At 38.6% G+C, this 14,796-nt stretch overlaps 1 protein-coding gene across 4 annotated transcripts in view; it reads right to left on the bottom strand.

Moving 5' to 3' along the window:
* Positions 1-2,980: 2,980 nt before the first annotated feature.
* Positions 2,981-14,796, bottom strand: part of pak1 (p21 protein (Cdc42/Rac)-activated kinase 1) — a 34,257-nt gene continuing 22,441 nt past the window's right edge. For 3 of the 4 annotated variants that reach the window (XM_088345322.1, XM_088345319.1, XM_088345321.1), the window contains 10 exons: positions 12,401-12,647; positions 12,239-12,262; positions 11,194-11,257; positions 11,067-11,115; positions 9,414-9,526; positions 9,210-9,327; positions 9,016-9,115; positions 7,389-7,585; positions 6,886-7,023; positions 2,981-3,920 (listed from right to left, as the gene is read on the bottom strand). In XM_088345322.1, coding sequence (XP_088201448.1) covers positions 3,834-3,920; positions 6,886-7,023; positions 7,389-7,585; positions 9,016-9,115; positions 9,210-9,327; positions 9,414-9,526; positions 11,067-11,115; positions 11,194-11,257; positions 12,239-12,262; positions 12,401-12,647 — 1,137 coding nt within the window. In that variant the 3' untranslated portion in view covers positions 2,981-3,833. The remainder of the gene's footprint in view (positions 3,921-6,885; positions 7,024-7,388; positions 7,586-9,015; positions 9,116-9,209; positions 9,328-9,413; positions 9,527-11,066; positions 11,116-11,193; positions 11,258-12,238; positions 12,263-12,400; positions 12,648-14,796) is intronic. The other variant, XM_088345320.1, reaches the window with a different exon arrangement.

The following is a 14,796-nucleotide window of genomic DNA, read 5'->3' as shown; positions in this document are numbered from 1 at the left end:
TAGCTAACCTGCTAGCTCTTCTCAACAACAAAAACAGTGCATATTTATTTTTTTATATTTTACTTATTTGTAATTACATTTGATTGTCATCAATTACCAATTAAAAACAGTCCCGGTTAATTATACTGCTACTAGAGAGGCAAATATCAGAGTGCAGCAGCACCTTAGCAAACATGTCTACTTGGCAGCCAATTTTGAAAGGGCAGGGTCCCATCAAGGATTAACAAGAAAAGTCTTAAAAGAACACTGTGTAATATTTAACCACTAGAGGTCACATTTATTGCAGGGGTGTCAAACTCGTCTAATTCAGGGGCTACATTGTAGAAAGAAAAAAAAACATTCTCACAGCGGGCGGACTAGTAAATTAATGGCATAAAAAGTGTGCCTTAGCTGGAGGGCTGGGGGTCTTTTCAGGGGCTCAGTTTAATCTTGACTGAGAAATGTAATATTTGATTACAAAACAATGAATTGCGGGGTTTTCCCCTCAATATTTTTTCCTTCGCTAAGATTTTATCTCTTGTAGTGGTTATCATCTGTGCATTTGTAAATAAATGGTAAATAAATGGTAAATGGTCTGCATTTATATAGCACTTTTCAAGTCAATGAAGACCTACCAAAGCACTTTACAATGTGCTTAACACTTACCCATTCACACTCACTCTTTCACACACCAATAGGGAGTCAGTCATGCAAGGCGCCTACCTGCTTATTGGGGGCATTAGGGATTCAGTGTCTTGCCCAAGGACAATCTTAAAATTCATTTCCCCTACAGTTTATTTATATGCAGGGTGAGAAGTGACAAAAACTGCATAAAATGACTAATTTAAATGGTTGATTTAATAATTTAAAACGGTTTCTGGTTACATTTACAGCGTGGCACCGCGGGTTGGAATAAGTGTGATGATGAGATGACTTTTCATTGTCATCTACGATCCTGGTGATCTAGTGGTTCGGATTCAGCGCTCTCACTGCCAAGATATGGGTTTCATTGCCCTTAGAATAGAACTGTCTTTATTGTGTTATATAGTAAAGAAACATTGTATGCAATGAGATCAGACATGGCACTCAAGGGTAAAACATGTAATCAATACTGTGAAGAGAAAAAGATAGAGGACAATACAGATAAATAGGCAAAAGAAAAAATCATTACAATATAGAGTTTACAAAACATGCCTTAATTATAATGATAATAATAATGTTTTTTTTCAGTTTTATTCAGAAACAACAAAAAGACAAAAAAAAATTGTCAAGTCAAGTCATTTTTATTTGTATAGCCCTTATTGAAACATGAATATTTTGTTTGTTTGTTTGTTTGTACATGATTCAATTGTTTGTTTGTTTGTACATGATTCAAATTGAATCTTTTCTTCCGGCGCCGTCACGAATGGCAGCCACTCCAGCAGCTCCCGTGTTATTTTCGATTGTTCTCGATTGTTCTCAGCTCAGGGATGCTGCTGGAAATGTGAATTTCCCTTCGGGGATGAACAAAGTATCTATATATCTATCTATTTTTAAATAAGAAATACAGCACGCGGCGCAGTGGTTAGCGCGTGTGCGGCACAGTTCTGAGGTTGTGAGATCAAACCCTGTGTGGAGTTTGCATGTTCTCCCCGTGCTTGCATGGGTTTCCTCCGGGCACTTCGGTCTCCTCTCACATTCCAAAAACATTCATGTCAGGTTAATTGACCGGTCCAAATTGTCCCTAGGTGTGAATGAGCGAGCGAATTGTGTGTCCCCGTGTGCCCTGCGATTGGCTGGCAACCAGTTCAGGGTGTCCCCTGCCCACTGCCCGGAGATAGCTGGGATGGGCTCCAACACCCCCGTGACCTTACTGAGGATAAGCAGTCCAGATGATGGATGGATCGATACCTGAATATTGGTAACTACACTGTTGGATTTCATATTTATAATTGAATGGAGCTAAAGCTTCTTTAAACTTCTGCAAAGACACATAGGTATTGTTTTAAACTGCATGTCTTGGATTTAAAAAAACAATAACATTAGGATGGGTATCCTCTACATTACCTGGTTGACAAATGGTAGTCGGCTTTGTGAGCAGTGCTTAGCTTTGGCAACATCTAGTGGGCACATTTAAAACTACAAAAGGAAATTCACGTGCCTCTCTCAATACAGGCCACATTTTGCCCGTGGGCTATAATTTTGACACTGGTTATGTAGTACAACCGGAAATAAGTGCTACAAATCCCAAGGAATAATACAAAGTACAGAGATTCAAAGTGACTAAACCACACCATTTTTCTTCTAATTTTTTTGCCCAGCCCTTCACAATATTCTTGGGGGCACCCTTGGCAGCAAGATGTGGACAATCTTGTCAGCTTCCTCTAGGTGAGAATCATGTTATGTAAAATAGATACAAATTTCTCGACCTATGAGTACTTTATAAAATGCACGTTCATGTATTTTTGCGTGTTGATCAAGTTAATATTGTTTTTTAATGAATGACGTATGTTTTACCACTAGGAGGCACAATGACAATGACCTTTTAAATCTGGATGTAGCGGTCAGTCCATCACTTTTTGTGCGTTTTTCTGCCCGTTTCATTTGTATTTTTTGTGAATTTGAATTGTGAAGGGAATTGCATACATCTCTCTTTTGGGGATTTTTGCCTGCGCCTGTCTGTTTGGGATAGCGTGAGTGTGCGTGTATGGGTGTCTGACAGTAGGATGTCCTCGTCTTGTCACGTGTTAGTCTTCTCCTCTGCGGGGCTCTTTCTCTGCAGTAAAGGATGTTATGTAACGCAATGAAAGACTAGGGATGAGGTATTCCACTGCACTACAAAAGCAGTGATCAATATACACACACTGCACCAAATGACTGCAACTATCATTCAGGGAGGCTTTTCTAAATATTTCGCTGATTCTTCTTTGAAAACTTCATTTTTGGGGCAACAAATGTTAAAAATATGTTTTATCTATGTAGTCAGACAATGCGTTATTAAGACACAGCCAAACAATATGGGTGGACTCATCGCAGTTTATTCTTTCATTTGTACCAGCGTTGACTGTCGTACCGAGAATTATATATCTTTTTTTAAAATCCGAAAAAAACATGCATATTTTCCGCACCGCTGATTGTGGGGGCGCTTGATAGGCCATCACCAGATAGCTTTAATTAAAGGAGACATATTATGATTTCTTTCTTTCGTGTACACAAGTCGCCTCGACATATATTCAGATAGCTCTCCATGCACACAATTTTAAATCAAAATATCCTCAATATGTCCCCTTTAAATGCGGACTTATTTTTTGTAGTGAGTACAATGACTTCTTTTGTCTTTTTTCCCTGTCAATTCTGAATAGAATTTACCCAACATTACTATTCATTGCACACAGTACTACAAGGGTTCTCAAACGTTTACCCAATGTTACACAAATGGAAACAATGCCAAACGTCAGAAACAGGGAAAATGTTTTGCTTTGTATATTTTACTGGCACAGCAATTCCCAAAGTTCAGGAACCCTTGCACTAGCTCCAGTTATTACTATTATTATTCTTCAACTCACAGTGCAGACTGGACCAAAAGCACAGCAATGCCATGCTAAGCCTTGTCGATGCTTACAATCATTTGATATTCCAGCATTATCATTTCTTCCAAGTATACACATACATCACATCCCTGCGCACTCAGTAGACAATTAAAAAATATATAATAAAAAAACAGATGGACATCCTGACAACAGAGCACACTCCCGTACGCACATAGAAAACAATGAATGAAGTCTTTCTCTGCTGGAAATATCAATGGCTTGGTCCCCTCTCCTTCCTGCAAGCGTCCAGTGTAGAGGAATAAGAAAAGGAAGAGTAGGGTGCAACTAGCGGTTGTTCTTGGCTGCCTCCTTAGCCGCTACAATGAGCGGCGTCAAGCTTGAGAGAGGTTTTGCCATCTTTAAAAACTGGTGCTGAGTGGGAAAAGATAAGATTGTCAAGACAAGTCATGTCAAGTTTATTTGTATAGCCCTTAATCACAAAGGGTCTTAAAAGGCTGCACAGACCACAGATTATTGCACTATTACACCAACACCTGATCTAAAACCTACATGAGGGTCAGTGAAAACTAAAGTGCTGTTTTTTCCAGACTAAAAGGGATGCTTATATCCCCAATTTGGCTGGATGTTTCCAAGTGTGCCTTAAAACCCAGTGTGCCTTATGTACAACTGAGTGAGGTGGATAAGGTTAGAAATGCATGCAATGTTTTATCTATCAAACAGCACTGACCAGAATTGCAAGAGTAGTGGACACTACGCATTCAGTGGTACTAATGCTACTTATAACACTATTTTACTCACTATGCCAGAAACACTGATTTGGATAGTGCATTCTGATGGGTTCAACAGTCTCCCCACTACTTCACCAACGAATGTTAGAGTGGAGAAAGCAAAGTATTTCAACAAAATACTATAAAAGCTCTTTCACATAGGCAAATCAATGTTTCTGAGTAAAAACACATAAATTCTGAAAAACACGGGAAATATAGATCAAAATTTCAAAAAAACTCTACAAAAATGATCAAATACAAAACTATTTTAACCTTTTTTATGCATTACAAATTTAAGGGCAACAACACAGAATCCCCAGAAACACATATTGACCAATTACAAGAGAAAAAAAATGCATCTCAGAGGGAACAAGATAGGGTTTTGGCCTGATTCATTCACTTCCAAAAGCAGGCTCGGCACAAGTCGGGTGCTCTCAAAACCTAGCTCTCATTCGCCTTTTCTTTCAGCGCATTAGTAAATACTATATACGTAATCGCTGTCCAACTATATCGTAGTCTTTATTTTGAATGGTGACAAATTATGAAAAGACAAAAATTTTATTATGGGCCGAGGGCCGGACTGATGGAGTGTTGAAAATGAAGAAGCTGCTAATGCTAGTTGCTAATATTGTGCGCATCACAGCTGATGATCCCTAAAGCAATTTTATACAATACAAACAGTAAAGCCAAGAACAGCTCAGTTCAGGCTGCCAACAGCCAAAAATCAAATGATATTACCTAAAATCAGGGAAAACGTGATTTTTTTTCCCCATCCATCCATCCATCCATCCATCATCTACACCGCTTATCCTCAGTAGGGTCGCGGGGGTGCTGGAGCCCTTCCCAGCTGTCCTCAGGCAGTGGGCAGGGGACACCCTGAACTGATTGCAGTTGCAGGGCTGATTTCTTTACAGTGCATTTTTTTCAATTTTCCAATATCACTAATAATAATAATAATAACTAATTGAGATACATTAGATGCAAGAGCAAACTATCCTGTGTGGAGTTTGCATCTTCTCCCCGTGCTTCCATGGGTTTCCTCCGGGCACTCCGGTTTCCTCCCACATTCCAAAAACATGCATGTCAGGTTAATTGGCCGGTTTAAATTGTCCCTAGTTGTGAATGAGAGAGCGAATTGTCTGTCCCTGTGTGCCCTGCAACTGGCTGGCAACCAGTTCAGGGGGTGCCCTGCCCACTGCCCGAAGACAGCTGGGGTGGGCTCCAGCACCCCCGCGACCCTACTGAGGATAAGCAGAGCAGGTAATGGATGGATAGATGCAAGAGGTAGTTGTTAAGGCCAGTTTCTAATGCTAATACAGCTAGTGTCAGTGTCTGTCATGTTGGTTGCTTAAGCAAAGCTAGTTCCCAATGTTGTGCTAGCCGCAGCTAGCAACCCTAAAATAATAGCAATACAAATACTAAAGCTAACAGCTAAATGGTTAAGCTAAATAGGTGTTCACTATTCAAAATAATATTTTTTGCTGTGTGTTATGTGCATTCATTATAAATTTTTATTTTTTTCAAATAGAGAAAACCAATGCCAGAAGCTGCCTCAGCAACGCTAGCCACTGTTATCCAAGCACCATCAGTATTTATGTATATCATTTTCTATATTTTTATATGTTCTGTTTTAGCTAAATTGGAAAAGATTTGATAACAATTCTATCATTCACGCAACTGAAAGTTTTCAAAATGTTATTGGTTTGGGATTTAATACAAGTCCAAAAAAACATCAATTAACCATAAACGACACTTTCTTCAAGGAGCAGTATCATACAGTGAAAGAAGGATTCCTGGTGTATGATATAATAAAGAATCGAGATCATAAAAGAGATGTAGAAAACATCGCGATCCACATCCAGCCCCTGGGCCACAACTTTGACATAAATGGTGGAATGGGACCACTTTGGTATTTATCCTAATTAGAAGTAAGATCTCAGGCCCAGAGCCCGAACCCGGCCGACCCGGAATTAAGGTCAGGTCTGGCCTTAAATGTCTATCATTGAATTTAGTTTCATGCCGGGTTTCTCTGACGATTACATTTCTTAAAAAAAGTTATCCTTTCTGTAATTTATTGAATGTAATTATTGTAACCACTATTAGATGTAGCTATTGTTCTCGGAACGAGCGCCACTGCTTGTTTACGGCAGCGACAAAATGGTATTGAAATCAGTTGTATACATGCCACGTAGGTTGTTCCGTGAGTTCCAAAATAATCATGTGTTCGTCTTCCATGAACCGTTGTATTCATGACACATTTGTCATTTGGCTTGTTTCTGTTTGTTTGTGGGCGAGTCGCGCGATGGATTTTGTGTGGCCCTCGCAGCCCACGTGTGCATGGTTGAAATCCCCCTCTTCCCGATAAAATATCAAAATTTGGGTTTGCTGCAGGGTTGGTCGAACTCCATTTTTTCGGCCCGGTCTTATCCCTTTTCCTAATAATGACAATTGTAATCCTAATTTTGAAAAAATTGCTTTGCTGCCATCTTTTGGCATGACAATAAGAAACTCAAAATCGTTTTCATTCATGTTAGGACTTGATTCCCTCCAAAAAATAGAAACATTTGTTTTACGTCAATAAGAACTCTGAGTTTTAGATGTTTTTTTACCTGCAGCAATTCCTTAGCTGAGCCTCTCTTCTCTACGTCCATCTCCAGGCATCGATTCAAGAAGTCTCTGAAGATGGCCGACAGTTTCTCAGGGTTTTGTAGCTCCGGCGTACCATTGGTGGCGATTAAATAGAGTGCCTGGATGCAACATCACACCTATTTAGTAGCGGACACTGAATGCCTGGCACACAAAAGCATTTTAAAACTCCTTTCTACTAAGTTTAGATCAACTACAATCTGCATTGGGTAGATGTGTTTGACAATTAAAATAAATGATATCACCAAAAGTCGAAGTTATACACTTGCATATATACTATAACTTACAATGACAACCAATTTCTGAGAAAAAAATATGTATCTTATCAAATCAAAATAATTTCAGAAGTAGCTACATATAATAGGTATATTTGATGGTGTTCAGGGAACGAGTGGGAAGAAGGAATCTAAAACATGCACTAGGAATATTTTCAATGTATGACTCCTTTCTATAAAAAATTGCATACTCTTAGCGGGTTTTCATTGAGGTACGGCGGCTCGCCCTCCACCATCTCGATGGCCATAATGCCGAGGGACCAAATGTCCACTTTGGGTCCGTAGGCTTTGCGGGTCACCACCTCGGGAGCCATCCAGTAGGGTGTGCCCACCATGGTGCTCCGTTTACTCTGCTCCGGAGTGATCTGAGCGCAGAAGCCAAAGTCGGCTGCAGACGAAAAAAAAAACAACAACACAAAAAGTGTGTGAATATCAAGTTTATGTCGACGTAGAAAACAAATTGAGTAACATCGTGAAATATTTTAAAAGGGATTAGAGCATCCCCTACTGGTTAAAATTAGCAAAAACAAATACCACTGCCCTCATTGACTTGGTGCTTATAAATGGGATACTTATATAGATAGCACTTTTCCATTTCGCCTTTCTTCTTTCGTTTTACTTTTATCAGAGCTGTTTAGGGCGCAAAATATCAGGGTTGAGGAAAAGAGTCTGGGGTGAGTGCTGGAGAGAGACGTCAAGCTCATCCCTGCAGGATTTTTTTTTTCTTCTATTTGTCACTGTAGCATAACATTGCAAAAAGTAAGACAAGACCTGTTTCTATTCAAGTCCAAATGTGAACCAAAACCTTCAAAAATAAAAGAAGAAGAGTTCATACAAGGGCATCTAAAAATGCATGCACAGTACTATCATGCAAATCATGAACAGGCTGCCCAAGACTGCAATCCAGGTGATGGCGGCAGAGAATAACAGATTTTTCAAATCCCGGACCCCAACTTTATTTATCAAACAATGCAATTCTATTTTAAACTAACTCGATAACCAAAAACTAATAAGTCAAATAAAACATGCAGGTCATTGATCGATGAGATAAACGAGTAAATATCAGTCAAACAAAACAAATAATCATATTAAACCCGCATATCATTTAGATCATGGATATTTCGAACTTCAAACCAAAACTAAGAAAATAAGGTTCCAAACAAACGGAAAAAAAACAAGAAGGTATCAAACAAAAAAATAAACTAGCTTGCTAAATGAACTTAATAAATAACATTTTAATTAACAAATCAAATGTGTAGTAGGGGAATGTTTACCAAGCTAACAAACTGACTAAATAAACTAATTATAACCATGCACAGAGCTGTTAATATTGAACATCACTTTTCAGAATTGGTTGCACTTTGTTGTATTAAATCCCAAACCAATCATATTTTAAAAGGTTTCAGTTGTATGAATAATAGAATTATTATTAAATCTTGCCCGATTTAGCTAAAACAGAATAAAATATAAAAAATAATAAATACAAATCCTGATGGTGGTAGAGTTCATTATTTTGGGCGGCTTTTAGGAGAGAATAGGAATTGTGGAAGTTTTTTTGTTGTACAGTTTGCTCCTGTTCTTCTGGCAAGTTCAAACTTCATTGAAGTATTATCTCCTTATTTTGAGTGTCTACTACACTTTAAAACCTATTCGATGCAACCAACCCGACAAAACACAGATCAAGGTAACTGAATTGCTTGTGTCGTCAAATAGAATGCAAAACCCATGCACAATGAAAATTTTATCAAGTAGCAAAACAATGAAAAGTAAACTGTATTATAGCAAGGGATTGCAGTATTAAAAACATTGTCCACTGACTGAGCTTGACTGATCCGTCCATCCCGAGTAGGATGTTGTCACTCTTGATGTCTCTGTGGATGACCTGGTTGGAGTGAAGGAACTCCAGTGCTTGAAGACACTAGGGAGCAACAGGAATCATTATTAGTATCAAGTCATAAGAGTATTAATACTCCCGGAAGTTATTTTGATTCATTTTAGCTCTTTTTTCTTACCTCTCTGCATACAGCCGCAATTTGTGCTTCGTCCATGCATGTTTCTGTGACAACATCCGTCAAGGATCCGCCTGCTAGGTACTCCATTACCACCCACAATTCGTCACCCACCAGGTAACTATATCGAACGATTGCGAAACGTGATGTGACGTATATATAATTTGGTGGTGCTGCAAAACAAGAGCAAAGGAAGAAGTAGCTCACCTGTCCAGGTAGTTGACGATATTGGGGTTCTTGTTTTCCCTCATAACCAAGATTTCATTAATGATGAGTTCTTTCTTGGGCTGCTGTTGTAGGTTCATCTGCTTGATGGCAACCTGGCGCACATGCACGTCTAATTTGACTCCGAAACGTGTACTCAAACAAACTCATTTCCGCTGAACGAATTTAGTTTCCGTGATGCAATTGAGAAAAAAAAATGTCATACGTAGTTTTCATTTTGCATTACAGAAAATAGAGAACTTCATTACAGTATTCTTATTTTCTGAGACGGTTATCTGTAGGTACAGTGGAAACTCGGTTTTCGCACGCCTCTCAGTTCAAACAAATCGTTTCTCGACCAAAAATTTTGAGAAATTCTTGCTTCGCTTTTCGTTCAAAAAATCAGAGTTCGAACGCCGGTACACTAGGGTGCGATGCTGAGCGGCGTACTGGTGTTTTAGCCCCTAATTATTCCTCCGAAGAAGGTCGGTGCAAGCAGGACAGGTGAAAAAAGACAAGTTGTTCGTCCAACTATTGCCTTTAAGAAAAACATAATAGCTAAATATGAAAGAGGTGTACGAATTTCCGATCTTGCTAGTGAATACAGCTTGGCTAAATCTACTATCAGTACGATAGTAAAGAATAAGGAGGCTGTGAAATCGAGTGATGCGGCTAAGGAAGTTAGCGCTATAAGCAAGCAACTGCCGCAAGTTTTGGAAGAGGTTGAAAAACTTTTGATGATTTTTCTCTCCCCACCGTCCACCACAAAGGTAAGAAATCCTATTCATAATCCTTTTTTATTTTTAAACGTTCATGTTAGCGTAATCTTTCGTACGGAAGATTAGGCTAACGCGAACGTACGATTAGCCTGGGTTAGCTTCATGTTTACGTTCATGTTAATCATTCAGGGTGTTGGAACGGATTAAAACGATTTTACATTACTTTTAATGGGAAAAACGATTTTCGGTGATCGACCAAATCGGTTTTCGAAAAGGGTTCTGGAACAGATTATGGTCGAGAACCGAGGTTCCACTGTACATTAAAAAGACATAGCAAATTTTATAAACTGCCTTTTTTTAAACTTAGAACAGCACTAGTGAGAAACTAACAAAATAATAATTAACCAACTCACTGAACAAATAACTAACCAACTCGATCACTAAGCAAATGATCAATTAAAGACAAAGTGACGAAATACAAACTACGTATATAACTAATACTAACTGAGCAGATGAAGAAACACATTTACTGGATTATCTTTATTGAAATCAAGAAAGGACAACACACTTACTAACCTAATGTTAAATTGTACTAATGAATAACAGTACTATATTTAAACTAAAATGTTACCAAATTAAGGAGCCAACTATACTGAAAATACTGAAACTACTTAAAAAATAACAATCACTTTAACAATAAACAACTATTAACCTGTCTGCCTTGTACTGCAAACTAGCCAAAATAGAAGCTAACAAAATGAAATTGGATCTGACAAAAATACTTGCCAATTACCCAAATAATTATCTAACCTACTAACTACTTCAACAAAAAAAAGGATTTGTTTCAGGGAAGTCATTTACCTTCTTGACATTTCAAGTCAAAGTTCTACCCATCAATGAATGCATAACAGATTATCCTTAAAATCCTTGAACGTACCTCTTGTCCGGTGGCGACATCAATTGCCGTGTAAACCGTCCCAGAAGCACTAGCACAACAAAACCATCCATGAAATGTCAGTTTGGCTTTCAGAACAAAGAAAAAACATCACCAGAGATTCACTCACCCTTGCCCAATCTTCTCAAAGCGAGTGTATTTCTTTTTTGGGTCTCCCACACTCACAATGGTCCCTGCGTCACAGACATTGAATTGGTCATTAACTATTAGAAGTTAAAAAAAAATCTCTAATGGATAAAATTAAGATAATGGAGCAGTAAGTTTGTGTCCATTATTCTGATCATGACACTCTTTGGCATGCTGACTGACATGACGACCAGGAGGGAGGAGGAGAGAGTCGGAAAGTGGTCACAACAAGAAGCAAAGAAATTGCTTCCACAAATGTAAGAATAAAATACAATCCCTATAACCAGAAATAATATTGGTAAAATAAAAAAATAAAAAATGAACTACAAATATTAGTAATGGAATAGTAGACCAACCGAAGATGTACAGAGAAGAAACAAAGAATGAAATAGGATTTAAAGGGACAGTGTGTACTGGTAGAATTTTAGAAAAAAAAAATCAATACATTAATAATAATGAGCAAAAAATCATGAAGGATTACATAAACACGCATTTTTAAAATACTTGTATATTGAGAAATTAGCATTTACCTAAACATAAGGTTTACCTAAAGGGAGCGGACATATTGTCTGCCATCTTGCTGCTATGGGTACCCAAAATCCTCAAAAAAGGCTGGGGGGGAAAATTAGCAGTAAAATGCGGTATTTTGCTCACTTTGAGTCTCTGTAGTTTATAATCTCCCTTATGCTTCTTAACACTCGTTTTTAATGGAACTACACAATACAGCAACCTCTAGTAGTCAAACAATACACACTGTCCCTTAAAACTTGAACAGCAGTCTTACATTTAAAATCAAGAACAGTTCAAAAATGTCAATACAAAAATAAAAAAATATATATATATACAGGAGTAAGAAAAACAGACACAAAGTAGAACGCTTTGTTAGTGAAAAAAGTTAACACGCTAGAAAAATATTCGACAAAACCCTCGACGACTAATTAATCAAATAAGGGGATAAAAGGGGCGGGAACAGTGCGAGGAGCGGTTAGGGGGCCTTTCAAATGATACACACAGTGTCCTCATCTTACCAGCAGAGGGCGGCCTGAGCACGTCTGAACAGTCATGTGCGGTTCAGGAAAGTATACAGGTACAAATATTCACTTTTATATAATGCATCTTTTTACATTTTTTTGCATTGGGAAAAGGTTTTTCAATTCCACTGATGATTTTAAATAGGAAGTCAAACTTACTGAGCTTCTCCAGGATCTCCTCATCTGACATCTTCTTCTTGCGTCCTTTGTCTTGAGGGCGGGGCAGGGAAGGCCCGAGGGCGGCTCCTGGGGGGCTGCCGGGCGGGGTGGCATCAGTGGCCGGGACACCGGGCGGGGTGACGGCCGTGGCCGACGTCGTGGAAGAGTTTGGTGCCACAATAGGGGAGGTCGCCGCGTCTTTGGTGGAAGGAGGTGGAAGGGGCTCTATCACAGAGCGGGTGTATATCTGACAACCAACATTCCGATGTTTACATTCAATGAAAATATGTGTGCATTTTTTTGAAATGGTATTCCCAAATTATATATATATATATATATATATATATATCAATCATGCAAATTTGTTGCAAAATATTCAACATGCCAGGGCACTTGAGAGATTGTGACTCGAAGTTGACCCAACTGGCTTGATTCCTCTAGAGCGGTGACATCATTGAAGGAATACAACACTTTCTAAATGGCAAATCCTATTAACACAGCATGTGAGGCATCTCTGAAACAGACACCATTGAAGTGAACATCGATTGCATACCGCTTATTTCTGCTAAGATAAAATAGAACGTTGCTTACCCTGTAGCTGGGGGCCGTGTGACCGGTTTGTCGGAGTTGCGTTCTTCGCCCTTCACAAGCTTTGCTCTTCAAAAGCTTCTTTGGGTCTGTTTGCCTACCGCCAATCCAGCGTGCGTTCCTTTGCCTTCGCTTGCTTTTAGATATGCGATTGTGGCTTTTCGTTTGTGTTTTTTTGTCTGCTTGTGTCGCGGTTGATACAATTTTGTCCGGCTAGCTCACCCTTAGCGTTGGGGCTGCAGAGGGCTTTCCTGTTTTGTTTGCTACTGGTTGGCGCTAATTTGCTGCCAACTGTTTATTGTTTGCCCATATAATTAGGTGTTGGCTCCAGTTTTACCGTGCCCCTTGGTTTTTTACTGTCCGGCTTCGCTTTTGTCACTGTGACCGTTGCCTCTTTTCATTGTTGGTTCCTTTTTAGCCTGGATGCTCACTGAGGGTCTTTTGGTCAACCAGCCTTGCGTTTTTTCTTGTGTTATTGTTGCCCATTAGCCCCTTTTGGGCTGCTCAGCCTTGTTATACCATTACTGCATCCATCTGAGACAATGCCTAGGCATTCACCACAAATACTACTGAAACTTTGCTTAAAACACTCTTAACCTCTTCAACTGATTAAAACAATATGGACACTGGCCAGGGTGCTGGTGTTCCTTCGATGACGTGGGGCTCAGGATGACAAAGTCAAGAAATGCCTTCTTCAAAATGCAATATCTCAGAAAATTATTTGAATATAATGATTAAATATATAGAAATTTTATGCAAAAAAAAATTACTATTCATCCACGTTTTGCATTTTTAAGAATGATTTGGGTTTTGAATGTTTTTATTTGTGTTTCACCCCAAGGAAGCCAAACTATAGTCACATGGTGAAAAAACAAGTTAAGTTCCCACAATGTAAATCTTTGTCGAAAGTTCGTCTTAAAGCTTTAATGTGTGTCTAGGCGTGCATGTGTTTCATTCAGGTCCAATAAAGTCATCACCAAGGAGGTGCTGCAGGGTTCCATAGCAGCAGCCAGTCAACCGCCAACATGTCTGAAGGCAACTATGTGTGTTCATTTGTTTTTAGCTGATGCCTGTTAGTGCTTAATTTGTGTACGCTTGTCTGTGCGTTTTTTTTAATGTATATTTACCCAATATATGTTGCTTTTAAGTTGCTTTGACTTAGTGCATGCACACTGTTCTGTGACGGTATTAACTTTGTGTTTAGTTTTAATTGTGTGTGCTATTGCGTGCCAATGTTTTGGTTTTTAATTAGAGCAAATTATTTTGTTTGTTTGTTTTGTGTGTCTGTTTGTTGGTTGGTTTTATAGGCATGACTTTATTTTTTTGTGCTTTTGTTTTTGTGGAGTATGACGATTCGTTTCTTCTTTCATTTTAGTGATTTCTAGAGTTAAAGCTTTGACCCCGAGTTAAACTTTACACCAGAATAAACACAAAAGTTAACAAAGCTCACAAACTTGAATTCAAGACTTTTAACAGTTTAAGAGCCATAACGTTGGAATGCTTTACAATAAACTGAGTTAAAGCTTTAAACCTGCTTTAACTAAATAATTAAGAGCTCTAAACCTTTCCCTCTAGAGTTGAAGCAGCTTTATCTCAACAACTAAAGCAACTTTTAACCTTTCACTTTTACTGTCAAACTATTAAGCTTCAATTTGGAGTTAAAGCTTAATCGTTACTTTGACTTAAGCGTTAAAGCTCTAAAGCTTTAGTTCAAGACTTAAAACAGCTGTAGGCTTTGACTTTTAGCTGATTTAAAGCTTTACCTCTGAGTAAGTTTAACTGAGTTAAAGCTCTACTACTTCACTTCT

This window comes from Urocampus carinirostris, chromosome 10 (genome assembly GCF_059441175.1).
Source record: "Urocampus carinirostris isolate Australia breed hairy pipefish chromosome 10, RoL_Ucar_1.0, whole genome shotgun sequence".
NCBI classification, from domain to species: domain Eukaryota; kingdom Metazoa; phylum Chordata; class Actinopteri; order Syngnathiformes; family Syngnathidae; genus Urocampus; species Urocampus carinirostris.
Note: the sequence above shows the minus strand (reverse complement) of the source record. Positions and strands in the feature narration are given on the sequence as shown.